General features: G+C 38.8%; 1 protein-coding gene across 1 annotated transcript; it reads left to right on the top strand.

Moving 5' to 3' along the window:
- The first annotated feature begins 2 nt into the window (after nt 1–2).
- Nucleotides 3–18667, top strand: ZBTB49 (zinc finger and BTB domain containing 49). Its single transcript, XM_038136089.1, has 8 exons — nt 3–87; nt 1469–1642; nt 3673–4769; nt 10233–10279; nt 14056–14129; nt 14748–14830; nt 14920–15081; nt 16957–18667. Exons 2-8 carry the CDS (start codon nt 1491–1493, stop codon nt 17631–17633), a joined length of 2292 nt encoding a protein of 763 aa, XP_037992017.1. The 5' UTR covers nt 3–87; nt 1469–1490; the 3' UTR covers nt 17634–18667.
- The last annotated feature ends 2171 nt before the right edge of the window (nt 18668–20838 follow it).

The raw sequence follows: 20838 nt of genomic DNA, 5'->3' as shown, positions 1-20838 counted from the left end.
GGGAAAGGGAAGGGGAAAGGGGAAGGGGAGGGAGCGGCGGCGGAAGCGGCCGCTGGCGGGGATGGAGCTGGGAGGCGGTCGGAGCCGGTAAGCGCTGGGCTGAGCAGGGCAGGGCGGCTCCTGCCCTTGGGCCGCTGTCGCGCCCGTGCCAGGCCGGGCCGCGTTCCCCGCTCCCGGGGCTGTGTGTCCGTGGTGTCCGTGGGCTCCTCCGACGCAGCCCCGTCCCCCAGCCCGCCGCCGGCCGCTCGCCTGCCCTGTCCCCGGGCAGAGCCTGCCCGCAGTGAGGCGAACCCTCCCTGTGTCCTCTCCTCCGTGCGGATCTCCAGCCTGGGCGAGGCTGAGGGGAACTGAGCCGTAAATAGCGGCTGTGCCGGAGGGTTCCTGTTCGGGAGCGGCTCCCCGTGCCCGCCGGCCCCGTGGGGAGACACGCACCTGATGGATGAGAGGCACTTCTCTGTCAGAGTAATTGCAGGATGCTGCGGTGGGAGATGCTGACAGGGAAAGCAAATTGACGTGGTTTCTTTATTTTAAAGCCTGGTCAAAACATGATAAGCATTCATAGAGAAAAACCACAATATAATAGCACCCCCCCCTCCCCAGCAGGAGGCAGGGAATCACACAGCAAACCAGGATAAATTAGTGTGGAACCCTTTTCCTTCATGATATTTGAGAATGGGGTGACCGCTATCTGGTCATGCTTAACAGAAGGTGGTTTTCCTGCGTCATTCCTTAGGATAGGAAGGTTTTCCTCCTTCATTCCTCCCTAAAAGACTAGAAATTTGGATTGTCCTAGTAGTTGAAATTGTCATGTTTACAAGCGCACAGGGGAAGCATTACATCCTTGTTAGGGGAAAAAAAAATGTATAGAATTCAATATAAATGTGTAGTGTTGGAATGTGACTTGTCTTTTCAACCTGTTAAGAGGGGATTTTTTCGTTTAGATATTACATTGTATTAAAAACAATACCATGCTAATGTGTCTAATTAATCAGATCCACGGTGGAAATGTACGTAGCTCGAGCAGCAACAAATGCCAGAAATAATACTAGTGCTGTGTTCTCCCTTTGAGTTTAGAGGATGAGGAAACAGGTTTTCCTCTACAAATGCTACTGATTTTGTACATGCAGTGTGTTTTTGCATTAGTATCTAATTATTGTGGAAGTTGTCTAAATTGGGGTGCATTTTTTTGTGGTTATGGAGTCCAGTTTATTGGCAGCACCATTAAATTTTTGCAGATGCTCTTTGTTGTAAGCAAATCTCTGTTAAAATCAGTATTTCAAATGTGTATCTGTTGGTGAGCAATACTGTGACTCATCTTTAATCAGAAAAATGTCATTAGCCATCAAATTGCTGTTGTAAACTGAAGTCTGCTTCCTTTGAAAGCTAAAATAAATTGTAAAAATGTTCTTAATATTTTTAAGTTAATTTTGCTATATAATATTCACCTTAGCATTTTATTCCATTATAGGTAATTCAAGTGGTTTTCTAGCATGGACACTGTTGCTAGCCATAGCTGTCATCTTCTCCAGCAGCTACATGAACAGCGCATCCAGGGGCTTCTCTGTGACTGCATGCTGGTGGTGAAGGGTGTCTGCTTCAAAGCACACAAAAATGTGTTAGCTGCTTTCAGTCAATATTTCAGGTATGTGATAGAAAATTCTTCTCTTTAAAAAGGTAACTAAATGCTGTTGGCTGTGGTTTTCTCTGAGAGGGGTATTTATTTCTGTTGGTCACAGGAACTCTTGGGAGTATAGGGAGAAAAGGGAAATTGTTTGTCCAGAGATAAAGCTGTGTCAAGTATTCACAGTATGCTCTTTGATTTTGACATTTTCCCAATTAACTTGCTTGTAGTGCCTCATGTAATAGATTCTGGCATGGACCTGCATTCAGTATTTCACCAGAAAAAGATAACTGCTTACAAGGAACATAGTAGAGTATATGAACAGAGCCAGATAAGGGATATAATAGATAAAATGTTATCCATTTCCAAATAACAGGACTTGTTTCATCAATCATGTTCTAAATAAAATGTGACTATATGGATTATTAGTGAATCTCTGCTTACTCAGATGCTCAGAGACAACAACTGTGTTTTAAAGTGTACAGGTGACCCATTACAGCACATCACTGCTTTCTTACCCTTCTGCACTGCCCTCAATTGTGCCTCCAAATTTTGGAGGATGATGGATCTCCCAGCTTAGTGTTTTGTATTAGTTATGAGTAAGCTGTTAGATCTGGCAGTTTTTAGACATTGTTTTTTGAAACATCTCTAAAGCTTGACTGCCAATTCATTTGTAAGAAACCTACTTTTATGTTATGACCAGAGAAAAAAGATAAGAGGTTCCTTTTTCTCCTCTAATGCTGTGCTGCTGATGAAGTGCAATTATGCTCAAAGACCAAATTTTTAAAGTAGTTAAAAAGATCTAGGAGTTCAACTCCTATTAAAGTTCAGTGGGATATAAGTGGCTAATTAATTTAGGCTCTCAGCCTAGGTCTGTTCATTATAGTTCTGGTTTTAATTTAGATAGGATGGTCTAGATTTATGAAAGAATTTGGATATGGGCACTGGCTTCAGAGTATCCCCTGTATTTCTAAAGTTTCAGCATAGACTCACATTTTCTTAAGATTTAGAGCTCATTGATATCATGGCTACCTTTAAACAAACCCAAATTTGACATTTAGCCCACAAAGAGGGACCATTAAGTTTGGGCCATTTTTTAGTGTATGAAAGTAACTACATATGGGTGAGCTGACCCCATTTATATGTCATTGTTTACTGTGGGAGTATCAGGATTTTAATTGGTGTAAGGTTTTTGACTGAGAGAGAGTACGAACCCACTTAATTTAGGACTGCTGACTGCTTGTGCATGTGAAGAACTACATCTCTGATGCTGAGAATACTTTACATCAAAGAGTAAGAACTTTTGTGAATTCATTCATTAGGAATGGCACCCAGTGACAATTCAGTGGGTATTGGTTGCACTGCTAAAACTGCTGGTTTAGGATGATGTACCTGTACTCTTCATTATTCTTTTACTTGGTTCTTATCCAGTACCAGTAAAAAAGCACCTTTTTTTGATATGAGAATAAATTGAAAATAATGCCATCTTCTTGTTTAATATTGCCATCCTCTTGTGTATTTGTGGAGAAATAACTAATGCTAAGAGCTTTGATAGGCTTACTGATGGAGTTCAATGGACAAGCTCAGTTGCCAGAGGAGAAGTGTTCAGCTGATTTTGAGATCTGTCTGCTCCATTTTGCTAGAAAATTTATGTCCTGTTTGATCTGCCATGATGAAAGGAGAAAAACCATTCTGAGTCAACCAGTTCTGCACATTGTCCATAAATACACCACTGCACATAATATGTGAAGAATGGTGGATAAGAAACCACAAGAACAGGGTGTTACTTGAAAACATTAAAAAATACAGAATTAAAGTTAGATAAAGCATCATTTACTTTGGTTTATACTTCAAGTACACTAATGTAAGACTAATATATAAGACAAGTAATTGAGCAGTTTTGAGAAATTCATCATCAAAAACACAGCAATCTTTAGAGTACAGACTTGTTTCATACCAAGCAGCCTATCTGAGATGTATGTATGTTTTTCTTATTGAAGTGTTTGTGAATTATTTGTGCTTGTATTTGAATATTTGCCTTATTTTGTCAGGACCCTTTTCCAGAATTCTTCAGGCCAGAAGAATGATGTGTTTCACTTGGACATCAAAAACGTAGGTGGCATAGGCCAGATCCTGGACTTCATGTACACCTCCCACCTGGATCTTAGTCAGGACAATGTGCAAGCTATGCTGGACATTGCACAGTGCCTCCAAGTGCAAAATGTGCTGAACATTTGCCACACCTTTTTAAAGTCTTCCACAGCTGTGGAGCAGGCAGCCAGCATGCCGTGTAACAGTGTATTTTCACTGCAGAACACTTTGGGTACAGATGCTAGCTGTGCTGGTGATGGCTATGGGACAAGCCTATTGCCTGAGTGCTCAGCTGACAGACAAACTAACAAAGGCTTGGCTGAGCACCACTCACAGGCTGATAATCTGCACACTCCGTCAGGTGATGGACAGAAACCACCACAAGAATCCTTAGATGGCAGCTGCACAGAGCTCCCATTTAAACAACCAAATTACTACTATAAACTACGCAACTTTTACAGCAAACAGTTCTACAAACAAAACGCTTGCTCTGATCACGAGAGAGGAGCAGAACCATCCTTTTCTTACAGCACATCCACGGAAATAAACACAGCGGAGAGTAATTCTTGCACTGTCAATCACTCTGAGTGTATTCTGGAAACCTCTGAGCATTTACCATCAAACTTCCTGGTTCAGTCTGCAAGTGAAGCTGCTCCAGACCAAAATGCAGAGAGCACAGTTATGCAGCCCACAAGACAGATGCGCCTGAAAAAGGCAGTACACCTCAAAAAGTTAAATTTTCTAAGATCTCAGAAATCAGCAGAGCAGCCCCCTGAGCCCCAAAGAGATGACAGTAGAGTAATAGAATTAATTGAACCTGTAAATGAAAGTACCACAGACACAACAGATGTTAGAGTTACTGATGAAAAAGAAGCTGAAGATTTAGTGAATTCAGAGAATTTTGAACAAACTGTTGAAGTGGAAAGATCTCAAGGTCCTTTGGAACAAGAAGGACAATCACAGACTCTTCAGTCACAGAAACAATATACTTGTGAATTATGTGGGAAGGCTTTCAAACATCCAAGCAATTTGGAGCTACATAAAAGGTCTCATACAGGTACAGTTATCAGTTACTTGGTCTGCAGACCAAATATTTCAGTTACAGAGAGTATCTTGCAGTGTCTCTTGATTTAGAGATGCTGGTTAAGGGTCTACTTTCAAAAGGCTGTGGTTTGTTTTTGTTTCGGTTTGGTTTTTTTTAATGGATTATCCTACAGAAATAAAGAACTGTAATACTGAGTTTTGCTGGGAGTTGTAGAAAAGATTTCTATGTATTTGGAGTTTTGGGTGTTTTTTCAAAGAACATCGTGTGAATTTGATGAAAATGAAATTTCAATGAAAATTTTGGTTTTGTCCTGCATTTAGATGAATCATTTCTAGTCAGTTTGTCAGGTGGCCCAGATGTTTGAGCCAGATGACAACAAAAGGTGTAAACAAATAAATGGTACTATAAGTATACTAGAATATGTCTGTTCTCTCTGGTCATATATTCATTGTAAGATGCAAGTGATTGGGACTTGGTAATCTTTTTTTTTAAACCTGTAAAAAGATGCCTTACAACAACTTTAATTGTGTTTACCTAGAGAGTAAGGCTCTTGCAGGCTGCAGAGTAAATGGGAGTTTTGAATTAAAGTACTTTCTTTTAAAAACTCACAGGTAATATTTTTAAACCTAACAGATTTATTTCTAAGTATCTTTTTATTCTAGTGAAAAACAAGCCCTAGTTTAACTTCAAATTATTTAATTTGTCTGTTCAATTTAATGAGCATGCCCTCTTATTAGATCTGCTTCTTTAGAAGAGTTTTTAAGAATTACCTTGGCTAGGCAGGTAACACCATTGATCAAACTCCTTGAGATGGTATTACTCCTGGTTAAGCTGTTGAATATTTTTTGCTTTTCTTTTTCCCTGTATTAAATACACAAATGCATCTCTCTCAATCTTGTAAAATAAACATCATTTTGGAAATGATCCTGTATTGGTACTTTGACACTAAATATGAAACTCTCTTGGCAGACATTCATTTATTTTGTCAACTGATCCTTAGAATTAAAAGATTCTTTTTCTATTTTATTAATGGAAAAATCTTCCCAGAACCTGACAATATGAACATATTGCATTAGCTTCCTGAAGTTTTCAATTGTTAGCTTTGACTGCTTCTGTATGTTCATGTTGCTAATACTATTTTTTTAAATTTGTTCTCCTGTGAAAGAGTTGCATATGTTTCTCACCTAGATCCTCTTTTTGCCTTGTATTTTTTTGAATCTTATTATCTGGTTGGATCTGGTATCATCAGATATGTTTTAATATCCTAGATTTTCAGGAAAAAGATGATCAGATAGAAGACAAGAGCACCTGGAAAAGTCCCAGCTAACTGCAGTAACATGTCAGTTTGTGCTAGAGAGACCCCAGGATTCAGGAATTCTCAGCTGCTTTTCACACACCATTTTCTTCCAGTAGTTTTCAAAAATTCCAGACTTGAATGCTAGTTAATAAAGCATTAGCATTCTTCCATGGATGTGCTAAGATGACAAAAGTGTAAGAGCCTAAGTTTAACAAATAACAAGCACATCAAAGGAGGGAAAAGCTGAAGCAAGGATATGACTAGAAATGCCTGTTTGCTTCCCTGTTTTTTTTGGGAATTATTCCCTGTTATTTCCCTGTTATTCATGTCAATTTTTTTTTAAATACCCAAATAGTACAAAAACAGTATTTGGGAAATTGCAGTGGATGGTGAGTAGGAAGTTGATATTGGAAAGACCTGTAGCAGAAGGTGCAGGGCACATCTGTATTGTTACTGTTAGGTACACTGGTAGTTAAGTAATATAAGTGTATGCTAAAAGCCATTTCTATTCACCTGCCACCTCAGAAAGCACAGCAGATTGCTAGCTAACCAATTTTGTTTAAAAACATTAGTTTTCTATAGCTAAGCAGAAGGGTTAGCAGGCATTTAAGTCTTACAGGGCTCACTGAAAGCCCTCCCAATGCAGCTTTGCTGAAGAGAGGGAGGAAGCTGAAAGGGACATGTCACAGTGGCAAACATGTTTTTAACCCAAAAATGACAATTCTTTTAACACAAGTGCTGTGGTGGTGTGATTGTCAAGGAAAAGCACATATAAAATTCTCTGTCCCTGAACACTAGCAACTACTAAAGAATTTCAGGTTAGCATGGGTGCATTAATGAGCTTTCTATGTGAAGGCAGCCAAACTGTGTTCAACAGTCATTGTGCTGGCATGTCTGACTGTTTATTTGTATTATTATCATGGACATTTAAAGGAGTCTCTAAATAGAGCTTACTGCACTGACTTTGGTTGATTTTGACTGAATGTTATAATTTGTTCTTAATTATTATATTGACTTCTCTGAAAAAAAGGAAGCCATCTCTTTTATATAGTCCATACCTGTCCAGGAACATCCAGTGGTTTTGTTTGGGTCTTTTATTTTATTTCCAGGGAACATCTCAAAAGAACAACCCAAAACAAACTAAAGCCAATGGAAAGAACTCTTGGGAGGATGGAATGCCACAGGAACAGAGTAGCACTGCCATGCAATACAATACATTGTTGATCCTCAACCTTTTCATTCTCAGTTTTGCTTGAGCAACTTCCAGCATTCCTTGCCTTAGTGAGTACAGCTCCTCACCTTTGTGATCTCATCAGGAGCACCACTTCTGCCTTTGTGCATTTCTCCTCTGGGGCTGGCACAACACTGCCTTGATCCCTGTTGTGTACTTTATCTTCACCTCTTCTTGCAGAATGTTGAACAAGAAAGGATGAAACAGAAGATAGAAAACACAAGGCAGCCCAAGGGTTAAAAGTAAAGTCCCCTGGATTAAGCACTGTCTAAATTGTATTCAGTTACTACTTCTCCCCAGTTTTTCTCTATTGCTGTTGATCCAGCCATGTATCCCGCTATTGTGTACTTTATTTTGTAGGGTGTTGAACAAGAAGTATGCAATCCTGGTGTTTTCAGATGAGGTTTTTGGTTTGGAATTTATTGACAGATGTAGAATCATAGAATAATTTAGATTGGCATGGGTCTCCTGAGGTAATCTGCTCCAGTTTCCTGCTCAAGGCACATCAAATTAGATTGGGTTGTTTTGCTCATGACCTTGTGTAGTGAAAATTTTGGACATCTCCATAGACAGAGTTTCCACAACCTCTCCAGACAATCACTCCCAGTATCTGACCACTCTTGTGGGGTAAAAGATTATTTTCACATATCTAATTGGAATTTGTCATAATCAAACTTGCATCTGTTGCCTCTTGTCCTAAGACTGTGTACCAGGAACAACTTGCTTGCATCTGCCCTCCCAAGCCTGTAGACAGCAGTGAGATTTCCTGTTTGCCTTCTTTTCTTAAGGCTCCAGATATGGTCTCACCAGTGATGGAGAGAGAAGAATAATCTTCAGTTTATTAGCTGTGCTCTTGCTAATACACCTCCAGGTCCAGTGAGGCTAATTGCTTCTGAGCAATGGGTTACTTGATAAGCCCAGTGGTTTGGAATTCTATGCAAGTGCAAAACTGTTCTCAAAAAAAGTAATTTGATGTTTCTTTTCCAAAAAAAACCCTCTTTGTTTTATCTTTATCTCGGGGGAAAAACCTCCAATTCTTTGTACATCAGTACAGTTAGAATGAGGCAGCATGCAGCCTGCAATAATTGTTTGGAGAAATTTGAGCCTCCAGTTCCTTCCCTCTCCCTCTAGTCGTCTCAGAGTGGATTCCTGTTCAGATACTATTCTTTAGGTCTCCAGTAACTTTTTTTTCTGTATAGGTAATTTCTGCAAAAATTGCTTACTATTGTTTTTTTATCCTCCATTTCATATTATCTTGATGCTTTTATGGCTTTCAGAATCCTCCCCAGTTGCTACAAATCTGACTCCCAATTGGTTTCATTTACATTTGTGTTGTCAGTATCAGAATTTTTAATGTTTTGCAAGTTTAAAGCCATAATGAAATCAAGCCTCAGTGCTCTTTAGAGTTGAGTGACTTTGTAGTTGCTTTACTGGTTTCATAATTTTTATCTTTAATTGAGAGAAAGCTTTGTTAAAATGGCCAGATTTCCATTCTTCATTGAGCAGATAGAGCAGGTAAAGCCTCAAGCTGTCACACTAACTGCAGGGTTGCAATCTGTGAAGCAACATAACTGTATGTTTACTCTGTGTTTTAAAATCTAACGAGAATTGCATTTAGTCCTTGATATCCTAAAATATGTTGGAAGAACTTCATCTGTATTTGGCAGGAAAAAAGGAAAATGGAATTCCCACACCTGGATATATGTAGATATTGCTTGTAACCTTTCCAAGGATGGAGGAAAAACATTGATGTAGAGAATACTTAATGGAAGAGAAGCCAAGAGGTCTTCTGTAAAGTTAGGAAAATTTAAATTAAGGAAGTAAATAAAAATCTTTATACAGATTTTTTAATCATGATCAAGATGAAACACAGTTTAAGATCTCTTTTTTTCCCTTTGGAAATATTCTATTTTCAAAATCATATGGATTTACACTAGTTTTGTTGCCCTGCACATGTGGAACAGATCATAAATGTCCTTTAAATGTGCAGTTAGACTCATGAATAATGATAAGTGGGACTGCCATCAAATCAATGGTATTTGAACATCATTTTTGTTTTCAAAACTCTAAAAGATGCACATAAAATTTTATATACAGTGTAAAAACTAGGAAACAGGAACTAAGCAGGGAGAATTATAACACACTTAAATGAAATACTATAGAGGAGAAAAAGTTATTACAAAAACACATTTGTCTTAAATTAACGAGAGAATTGAAGTGTTGTACAGTTGTGTTCTAGATTGAGAGTCAAGTTATTTGGAAAAACTAAAGTGGGCTGCATCAGTTTTTACTAAAGCTGCTAATCTGTTTTTAGAGATTCAAGGATAACAGTTTTACAAGTATAAATTCAGAATTTTGGAGCAAAATACTTGGGTAATCTTCAGGTACTTCTATATAGGATGAGAATTTGAAGGCAGATATGTATTTTCTGGAATTGAATGGCTATGTGCTGAGCAGAGATATATGGTAGACATTAAAATCAGAAAACACAGTTCTTCCAAATTAGCTTCCCTTCATTCCTCCTTCTTTTTAAGAATGTGTCTCTGTGCAAGTGAAAGAACAGGTGCCTTTCCCATCACTGTTGTTGTTGGGCCTTGTCTTCTATTCTGTTTTTCCTGGTGTTATGATACTCCTTTCATTTAGAATCAAAAGTACTGAAACCTGCACCCATTCATATCAAAACTCTTCTGCTTGTTTTGAAAGATAAATTTTGAGCAAGTCTGCCTTACAAACTCACTGGTAAAAGCTGTAATTCCCTCTTGAATTTCCCCTTAAATGCATGGGTAAGTATCCTTTTGGGGATATTTGTTACTCTTACATTACATGTTTTAAAACGAAGTGTACCAATTTTAAACATTTCTGTTCTACTACAACTATTAGAATTAGAATTTTGAACATTTCTGTTCTACTGCAACTATTAGAATTATTACTATGTTTCTTCTTTTAGGTGAGAAACCTTTTGAATGTAACATTTGTGGGAAACACTTCTCACAGGTGGGAATATTTTATATATTATGGTACTTACTCTTGAAATGCATCTCTGTGTTGATTCTAAAAATCTTGGGTTTATGATTAGATTTTTTTTTTTGTTCAAAGACACAATTCACTTTAGGGATAAATTATTAAAATGTCTTATATGAAAACAACATGTTGAATGTTTTAGATGTCTTTGATTCTGTCTGCTCTCAGTAGATGTGTTATGTATTTTACATTCAAATGAATGTTTAACTATACAGAGCCACAGCTCTATTGGAAATACAAAAAACATTCATTTCCAAACTGTTCTTTTGCTTTATGCTTAAAGGTATGTTGTGAATAGCATTCTTACAGTGTCTGAAAAAAGTGCAGATTCAAGTTCTATATAATGTTGTATTTACAATACAGTTTCATTTTCCTAAATGGCATCAATTATTAAGTAGATTTGAGTCAGGTAAAATGAATTTGTATCCATATAAGTGGGCTCAGTTTCTTTCAGTGAGAACACCTGTTGGAAGTGACAAAGCTCAGCTATGATTCAAAAAAAACTTCTTGTGAAATTCCATACTTACATACAGGGCCTGAGCTTTAGCTGCTCTATTTGCTCTCCAGTGCTTACTTCCTGTTCTGGGTACAACAATTAATTTGTATTTCTACAAATGTGGTGCCTAGTTGTCTCACATTTCCAAAGTGTCTATTTCCTTTCTGATTTCGTGATTGAGAGGCTCACATGTAAGAACAGCAGACAATAAACAGGTGCATATTTTTATACTAAGATTACATAATTATTGTTGAATAGCTTTGGCATTTCTTACGGGTCCTGGTTTAAGAATTAGAGCTATGTGCTTTTTGCTACCCACCCACTACTGGTTGTGCTGCTCTTGCTTCAGTTTCACAGCCCACCATGGGCCTTGTTTGACCCATGAATCTGATGCCTTTCTGTCCTCCACCTTGTTGCTAAATATGAATATTAGACTGCATCCAGTGAGCAGTACTGTTTCATCATGCTTATTGGGCAATTTTTAGCAAAACTGGGCACCTTTTTTTATGCCAAGAGCAGCACATTCATTCATTTTGATGGCTGAACTTCTAGTTATTAAAAAAAAAAAAGGCTATTTCAAATACATTTAGAAGTACTTTTGGCAAATAGAGTGGTGCTCTCTACTACTACAGTGGGGGAAGAGGGGGGAAGTGTCACACGGTGTTTGACAGGCATGACAGACTCCTCTTGCAATATGCTTTGCTCCTCTTTAATTACAGAAACAAACAAAAACCCTGACAAAACTGGAAATTTCTGCCTTTTAATTAAACCCTCCCAAACAGCTTCCCTTCCCTCCCTGTGGCCTGACTTGCCTGAAGGGGCAGGCAGATACATATCGATCCCTTCACATCCAGCATAGAGCCAGAGCATTCAGCCTCTGGGCTGCACTTCTTTCTCTGCTCATAGAGGTCTTGCACATTGCTGAGGTACTTGCTTTTGAGTCCTGCAAATAAGATTCCACTCACCAGAAAGAAAGATGCAAGGATAATTACTATCTACTTTTTGCTTAAAAAAGAGATCTCCGATCTTGTCCTTTATCTTCTCCGTCTGCAGGCACAGAAATAGAAACACTTTTCTTATTTAAGCCTTCGTGTTCTGTGCTTTTGAGACAGTGCAGCTGGTGGGATGTCTGCTCCTGCTGAATGTAGCTGATGGGCTGTGTTGGAATGTGGAGCAGAAAATGCAAGAAGTAGGGGAATTTATGTGGGAACTCATAGTTGGGAACAAGTAGCCAATAAAGTCTGGGGTTTTTTTTTTGTGGAAAGCTTTCCTTTTTTACTTCCAAGCCTTCATCTTCCCTATTGCTTGTACACAGCTTGTTGTGGTGTGAACCCTCTCTGGCTGGTGGTCCAGGATATTGTGTTTCAGCTCCTCCTGCAGAGATTCTTTTGGGGGCCCACATGCATAAGGTGCTCCACTTTGAAAGCTTACCATTTACAAAAGGACTGAGTCTGGTGTATCTCTCTGGTCTCCAAATTTGAGAGGAGGTCTATGCAACCATTTAGAGGATTCTTCTGAGCATTTTTTTTTCTTGCACTAAAATGCAAGCAGAAGTCGCCTTGGGTTCTTTTCCATTGGGATGGCATGTGATGCTTTAACCAAGGTTGTGTGCCAGCTTTAAAGCTTAAGAAAGAATACAAGCTATTGATGTTTTTACAGTTTTTTGTCTTAGCACAGATAGTAACAAGCTTTGCCCTCATTAGGAGGAAAGGACATAGGGCTTGTAATAAAGAAATGAATTTATTTGCTGCTTTTTGTAAAATGTTTTTAGTCTTACTTAATATGCCTTTGTGGGAACTATTTCAAAATAGTTGTTGCACTTCAAATTCACCCATTGCCTTTATCTGGAATAATGTTCAAATGCCCATGATAGGGTTTGTTTGTGACATGGATAGAAGTAAAGGTTCTTTTTTTCTATATGCTTTTCTAAAATACATTGTGACATAAAATCCCTTGTCTTTGTAAGGCAAAAATTATTCCATGGTTCATCTTCTCTTCCCCAGAAATAAGTACCTAATGCCTTTCTTTGAGTAGATTTCAGTATTAGAAAGTTTGATCTTAGAAAACAGTTGTTCAGTCATACTGTTGTCTGAAAAATTGTACAGGGATTAAAGAAAGCTCTTTCAGGGTTCCCACACTGATCCATTCAAACTGTCCTCTGTGTGTGTGTCTGCAGAACTTGAGTTCTGGTATATTACAAGGTCTGATTACAGTGCTAGATCATAACAGGTAATTTATTATCTAAATGAATCAGAAGGAATTAGTCTGGGTCTTAGTTTTGTTATCTTACTGTGACTGATGAGGACATGATAATCTTTGCATCCCAAATTTTCTTTCCCAATGTAAAGGACTTTCCTTAATCTTTCCTTAAAGAAAAACCAGGCAATTATCAATCAAAAAGGTTTAAAAACTGACTGTGGAAGTGTGCACCATGTATGGAACATCTGCAGCACCATGTATGGAACATCTTGAGCTCATCTCCCAGCTCTTGTGGTTTGAGAACTGGACTCGGTGGAGAGGCCATTCACAAGGACTAGTGGCTTTAAAACATTTTTTTTAAAAGTTGGACTCAGTAAGAAGATTTTATCTAGTCATTGTTTGGTTTTCTGGCTAGGCTAGAATGATTTTTAGAGGATTGAGAGGGGCAAGACATGTAATAAAATTATTAGCAGTAGTGCCATTTGTTTTTTTCTGTACTTCCTATTCTGTTTTATTTTGGTATGAGTCAATAATTTCAGGTTTGGAGCATCTGAGTACTTTATGGATAGAAAAATGCTCACCCTATTCTTTTCTTTTTTAACCAACTGTTGAATTCAGACATCCTTGTGTAACAATATTTTATGTGTAGGACAGGGAAAGTGAGACTGACATGAACCATAGTGCTAGTAAGTTAGTAAGTTTTCTTTTTCGCTGCATTCTAGACAGTGTAATTGTCATTTATAATTGGATCTGCTTTCAATTATAGGTTTTTCTTTTCTCTTAGCATTTGATTTCAGGCTTCCTGTTTTTATTTTTTTCCCTATTTCTCTTCTTGTCAATGGATAATTGCATAGGTAAACAATTTGATGTTGAAGTACATGGTAGTCTGTCTTTACTAGATAAGAGTGCTCGAGTTCATACATGCTTTGTAGTCTTCACTGCCTTAGAAGTAAGAATAAAAAGCCAGTCTCATAGTTGCCATCATTGGGGTTTTTTTATCTGTATACAGCAACAGGCAAGCTGAACTTAAATGCTTAAATTGCTCTCCCTTCAGGCAGGTAATCTCCAGACACATTTACGTCGACATTCTGGTGAGAAGCCATACATTTGTGAAATCTGTGGGAAAAGGTGAGTAGAATCGTTCATCTTAGTAAAGTTAACATGAAAAAATTTGTTCTCTGATAATCTTCATTATAAACTACAAGCCAAGAGCTAAGGCAGCACGCTGCTCAATTTTGTTTAGAAGATGCTGGGTTTAAATGTGTGCTGATGGGATTAAAAGACATAAATGTTTGCAATTGACTTGTTGTAAGATAATCAGTGTCACCAGAGCTTGTGATCTAAATTTTTGTGTATTGGTATGTGGATAAGAATAGCATTGAGTGTATGTTGTGTTATGTGTATTGTGTTGTATATTGTTGTGTGTATTTGTGTATTTTGAATGGTGTGAGTCACAATAAATCATCTAACAGGTAACAGAAAATACACTAATGCAAGAATAGCACAAAATGCAGAATGAATTAGTAACATTAATGATAAAAATGTTTTTTGGAGGTTTTTTCCTAGCATAAATTTAATTGGTCATTGTCAGTTTAAATTATGTTTAATTGCATGCAGTAATCTGTGTTTTAGGTCTTAATCTTTGTTCAGAACATCAGGCATTCATTCAAGCCAATTTCCATATGATAGTTTAGGGAAGTAAGGGGTTTATAAAAACACTGATTGGGTTTCTGTGTTGTGTTACAGATTTGCTGCTTCTGGTGATGTTCAGCGTCATATAATTATTCATTCTGGAGAAAAACCTCACCTGTGTGATATCTGTGGCAGAGGTGTGTAAGAACCAAAGTTTCTGCCTCAGGCTTTTTTGACTGAAAAGTGAGGAGTCATTTTAATCTCAGAGCCTGTCATATTTTTCTAGGTTTCAGTAACTTTAGTAATTTAAAGGAGCACAAAAAGACCCATACAGCAGATAAAGTATTCACCTGTGATGAATGTGGGAAGTCATTTAATATGCAACGGAAATTGGTCAAGCACAGGATAAGGCACACTGGAGAGAGACCATACAGCTGTTCAGCTTGTGGTAAGGTTCACTGTGCATTGCTTGGTTGTGTCTGCTTTTCAAATGATGAGTAAAAGTTCCTTTGTCAGCAGAGTAACAATTAATCAAAACTGTTTTAAATTGAAATACCATGTTGTGAAAGCCAGTCACAAAATTTTCTGTCTTGCATGCTTCATAGTCTTTCATTTGGTGTCATAAACTCCTTTATTTCTTGTAAGTTTAAAAGAGAATTTCAGTTGAAAATTAGAGAAAGGAAGTAAGAGGAATCAACATTGTGTGTGTTTGCTAACACATTTGCTACAGAGATGCTCAGAGTAGCTGCTTCAGAAATAGATTTATTTTCAGAGTAGTCCTTTCTGATGGGAAGTTAGGTTTGACATCACTTAACTGATGATGGGGCCTTTTCTTTTTTTTCAGTTACATGCCATTTGATTTTAACTCCATTCACCCACAGAGTTTGATAATGACAAGCTTACTTTACTTCAGCCTCTGGAATAAAATCAAAGCATGGTCAATATTTCAGAACACCCATTTTCAAAATCTGTTAGATAGGCCATACTGCCAGGAGGTCTGAAAATGGCTTTTGATCAGGTACATCTTGATCTCATAGGTTACTTAGCATCCTGCATAGTATTTTTTTTGCCATTATGTGTTATTTTGACAGAATTTCATTCATGTTCTGAGGAATCAGCTTTGAAGGAGGGTAGCTTCATGTGTTGAAATCCACCTGCAGTATGTTTTATTTGCACTGTCTTAAAGCACAAGAAAAAGCCAATATTATCAGTAGGCCTTGCATCAGAATGAGGAAATAGATACACAGGATACCAGAGTAAAAACAGTCAGTTGTGTTGCTGCCATTAAACAGGCTTGATTTCATTTTGTCTTGTAGTGGTCCTTTGAATATTTTTGATTTGTGCAAAGAGGATCTGATGAAGCATTAAGAAATCATTCACACTATGCAAAACATCCAGATGTATATTACTCCAGTAATTTTTAATCTTATCATTACTGTTTAATGGCTGTTCTGAAGAGAAATCTGTGCAGCAAATAAAAAGTATGCTGCTAAAAATTGAGACTGCAGTTTTATTGAGCAGTCATTTAATATGGTTTATTTTAGTTGGTCCTTGTGAAATAAGTGAGATAAAAACCACAAGCTTACTTCTACTATTTTAAAGAATGTGAGGTGTCTCAATTTTGTGGCAATTCTGGAAATTAATTATGTCTTTTTCTGCTTGTTCTCCTACACTTTGCCTTGGTTCAGCCTCAGACTCTTTTCTCAGCAATATGGTGATTGAGCCTTTTTGAGTCTGTAGCTTTGAAGATAGACAGTTGTATATTTTTTGTGGTCTGTGTTTTAATATTTACAGAAAAAAAAATTACAGTTCTCACACATTCTCTGGCCAGAATATAAAAAAGGACTGCTGCGTTTTATTAGCCTAAAGTTAACAAAAAAGCTAACTTTGTCAGCAGTTTGAGAGTAGTTCCTTGGTAGTGAACAAACCATTTCTTCCTATGATGCAGCTCTCACTGGAAGAATATATTTAGAAGCTTCTCAGCATACAGTTTTCCCAGGCAGACAAATGAAATTGATAGTTTAGTTTTTCTTCTCTGTTAAGATTGAGACAAACTGAGAGCACTCACAGCTTTCAAGTACTAATGGATATTCCTCTCTGGAGACAAAAACTGAACCCATTCATTGGGAAACACAAGTTAGAAAATCAGATTGAGAAGAAGCAGCAAGTGAATGGAATTGTAAAAATACATGAAACTTGTTTGAACCTGTTCTAGATAAATGATGGGACATATGATACCTTATTGCTTGATGGTTTCTGTAATTAAAACGTGTTTACTCGTTGTGTTGGGAGCAGTATGTGACTTTGTCCTGGTCTCTGGCAGGGAAGTGTTTTGCGGGCTCTGGTGACCTGCGCAGGCACGTGAGGACTCACACGGGGGAGAAGCCCTACACCTGCGAGACGTGCAGCAAGTGCTTCACGCGCTCGGCCGTGCTGCGGCGCCACAAGAAGATGCACTGCAGAGCCTCCGAGGAGGGGCACGGCGCCCTCGAGGAATTTACCCAAGGGATCGAAACGCCCGACCTTGACAAGTCCCAGAGTTCCGACTCCTTTGGCCCAGAGATGTCTGTTACGTTATTACCAGTGGCTGTTAAATTTCCCATTCATCCGGCTGGAAACTCCCCCGAATTCGAGAGTTCCGCGGACTCTTACTGCAAGCTGCGATCCATGATCCAGCAGCACGACTCGGCAAACCCCGAGAAACTCGGCGTGGATCCTGCTAAGCTGCTGAAAGGCCAGGCACAGCAGGCTCCAGCAGCACCCCCAGCGTATGCTTTCCCAGCCGTGGACGTGGCCGCAGCAGAGGAGCCCCTGCAGGCCGATGGCATTGCCATGATCCGCTCCTCCGGGCCCGGCCTGGACGGGCACTGCGCCGAGCCGCTGGGCAGCCGGGCCTCCTCTGCCACTTACAAGAGTAGCGAGGGCCCCTTCTTCTCCAGCATGACCCTCTGGGGCTTGGCCATGAAGACCCTGCAAAACGAAAGCGAATTGGAACAATGAGGGCTCAGCTGACTCTACCAAAACTTCTTAGAGGCATTTCATGCAAACCTGGTTGCAATTGCACTGCAGCACAGAGAGATCACAGAGTTTTAGGCCGGGTAGCTTGGACACTGACAGGAATCAGAGTGCTCATTCCCAGAACCACATGTAGGCTGCCTTTATTTACACTGCTTCTCAGCAAAGTTTAAATGCACTGTTGGGGATCTTTGTTGTTCCGTGACTGCACTGTGTAGCTCCTGTGTTATTGCCAAGATTTACTAAAATTTGCTGCCGACTAAATTTACCATTTAACTTGGAATTTTTTTACCTGATAATGGAGGAAAGGATGGCCAGTGTCTAAGTTCCTGGTATGGCTACAGCTCCAAGCATGGGTCATCAGAGCTGTGTAACGGTGTAGATATGACAGGAGGAAAATGCTTTACCAATCCCTAGTGAACCTGAGTTTAAGTAGTGGCTTTCTTACCAGTAGGGTCATCGGGTTACAGGACCTGAGTTTTGTGACATTGAATTTAAATGTTAAATACTGGGCAATATTTGTGATAGTGCGAAGTAACTGTATATCTAGAAACTTTATTTTTTTACAATAAAAGCTTTTTTTTTAGTATTTTATAAACTATTTTGCACAGCAGATTATTTGTAAAATGAAGGCCAAGATCAAGTTGTGAATAAAGAGAAATTGTTTTACAGTCCTTAATGTATTTAGTCTTTCTATGAAGGATTTTCAGTAACACTTCCATCTATTCCAGGTACCTTTACAATGCTAAAGGGGATGCCATCACAAGAAGAGTTACACTAAAATAAATGCAATCAGTACACCAGTAAGTTCTCTTGTACTTGAATGACTATAAGACATTGGCTGATTAATGGAATAAATAGACTGTTACAGGATAGAAACCTTTTTTAGAGAGGCCTTTTTCTCCTTTGGTGCTTTGAATGGTTGCTGCATTTCAAACTGCTTGCTACAGATACGTGACATTCTGTGGAAATTTAAAGTTTGGAAAATACAGTATTCTTCCATCTTTTTAAGATGTTTTTCTCCCCAAGAATTCAAAACTAGTTGTTTCATCTCTTGTTGTGTTAACCACCATACACTACAATTTGGGGCTTCACTTCCTGACTTCTTTTACTTGGTCCCTGCACCCTCTGCTTTCAGCCTGAGTTCAACTGAGAGTGTTTCTGGCCAGAGTACAGCACGCCTTCAAACAAAAGGGGCAGCCCATTACAGCGTCTGTGTGAGTCTCAAAAGATATGTATTTCTCTCAATAGTCATTTAATGTTAAGAAAAACTTTTACTACCTTAACAGACCAGTGTAAAAAAAAAAATTAGCTGCACTGGAGAGCAAGTTGAGATTTTTTTTCACCTTTCTTTTCTTGTAGTGCACATATACTAGAAAACTTAAAACCACTATTTTTCCAGCCAGTGAAGTCAAAACAACAAAGTTTTTGCAGGGTGTGTGTGTGTGTGTTAAAAACAGCACATAGTCTAGCTGAACACAGTCCCACACGGATTAAGCAGGGAACACTTTCTATAGGTGAACCCTGAGCTCTCCCTTCATTCTTTGCCTTTTTGCACTGTTTGCTTGGAACACTGCAGTTCCCTGTGGGAATTGCCCATGTGCCATTCTACAGTCCAGGTATTACAGTTGTGTCCCTGACCACATGTGCCCATGCTCACTCTCACTCTGCTCTCCTTGCACTGGTGCCTGAGGCAAAATGTGGGTATCTGCCAGTCACTAGCTCTGTAGGTTTCCTCTTGTCAGAAATTATTTTTAAATTTACTTATCCCAAGAGAAAATAGAAATTTGACTCCGCTCCCACAAGGATTTTGTTGCTTGGAAAGGATAAATCTGCAATTTAAACCTAACTTTTCAGCTGTCTCTGATTCCACAGTGATTCTGCTTTCTCTGTTGTATTTTTGAGGAGTCACTATAGGATAAGTTTAAATCAAACCGTGTTGCAACATTTGTGCTCTTCTAACAGTGTGTTGGGAGGTCTGGAGGAATGTGTAAGATTATCATAAAGGGAAAGTGGCAACTTGAGATACTTTTAAACACATTTAATCAGATCATGGATTAGTATCAAGTGCTTTATGCCAAGAGGACAGCTCTGTTGCATTAAGGATTATTCCCCTTGCTTGGCAGTATTTCTTTGAGAGTTGTTTCACACCAGAAACATGACAGTTCTCAAAACTGCTACCAGACTGGGAGCGCTGTTTGCAGTTTGGAGGGTTTGTTAAAACACCACGTTGCAATGTGGCATCAAACACTGGTAGGAGGAAACTGTTCCATCTGAGTTTGTGCAGCTGGAACCAGAAAAAAGGAGGAGTTATAGCACTGAGAAGGAGCACTAAGAACTGTTGTTTCTAGCTGGCTTGAAGGAAAAGCTGAGCAAGAGAGAAAATTCAAAAGATTAGTAGGTGGATGGAGTCAGATGGAAGAGAATGAATTTTTATGTATGGAGTAAAAATTTTGGATTAAGAAGCCCCACCCCTGCAGCCACTCTGCCATGAAAATATCACTGCCTGACTGCAGGAAAATGTATTTTGCTGTTGTGTTTCCAAAATCAAATACAGTCTGTCATGTCAATTTAGTATTGCCTGAGCTTATGTCAGGGAGACATCAGCAGAAAATGACCTTGAAAGAGGATCTTTGCTGTATCCTAATAATTACCTGTGCCAGCCTGGAGGTCTCTAATAAAGAGGATGTTTGAGTGGGAACAGCAAATAAGCTTTGACAGTCCTAATGCTGCCATAAACCTGGCACAGCTGGAGAGGAGCAGCAACCCCTGTGGCTTTGAAGAGCAGGTGGAAACTGTGACACCAGTGCTGAGCCAAGGACAAGCAGCAGACACCCACCCATAGCTACTGCTCACAAATACCCACAGCCGGGGTGCTGAGGGGTGGATAGCATCAGTCCTTTGGCCAGTACCAGACAGTGCAGTGGTGCCATTATAGTTGATGTAAATATCATGCTATTTAAATAAATAAATAAATAAATAAATAAATAAATATTTTTGGGAAGAGGATGTTAACCAACCTGGCCTAGTAAAATTGGAAGACTACTAATTGTTATTTCTTGCAATAATTATCCTGCAGCTCAGAGCTGCTCTTGGTCTTGCAAACCTGAATCCCTTCTTTTCACAGAAGGTGAAGGTGACCACTCAGGGCTTTGTTTGGATTTGTTCAGGGCAGATACATCTGTCATTT

The sequence above is a fragment of the Motacilla alba genome, chromosome 4 (assembly GCF_015832195.1).
Source record: "Motacilla alba alba isolate MOTALB_02 chromosome 4, Motacilla_alba_V1.0_pri, whole genome shotgun sequence".
In the NCBI taxonomy this organism is placed as follows: domain Eukaryota; kingdom Metazoa; phylum Chordata; class Aves; order Passeriformes; family Motacillidae; genus Motacilla; species Motacilla alba.
This window is presented reverse-complemented; position numbering and strand designations above follow the sequence as displayed.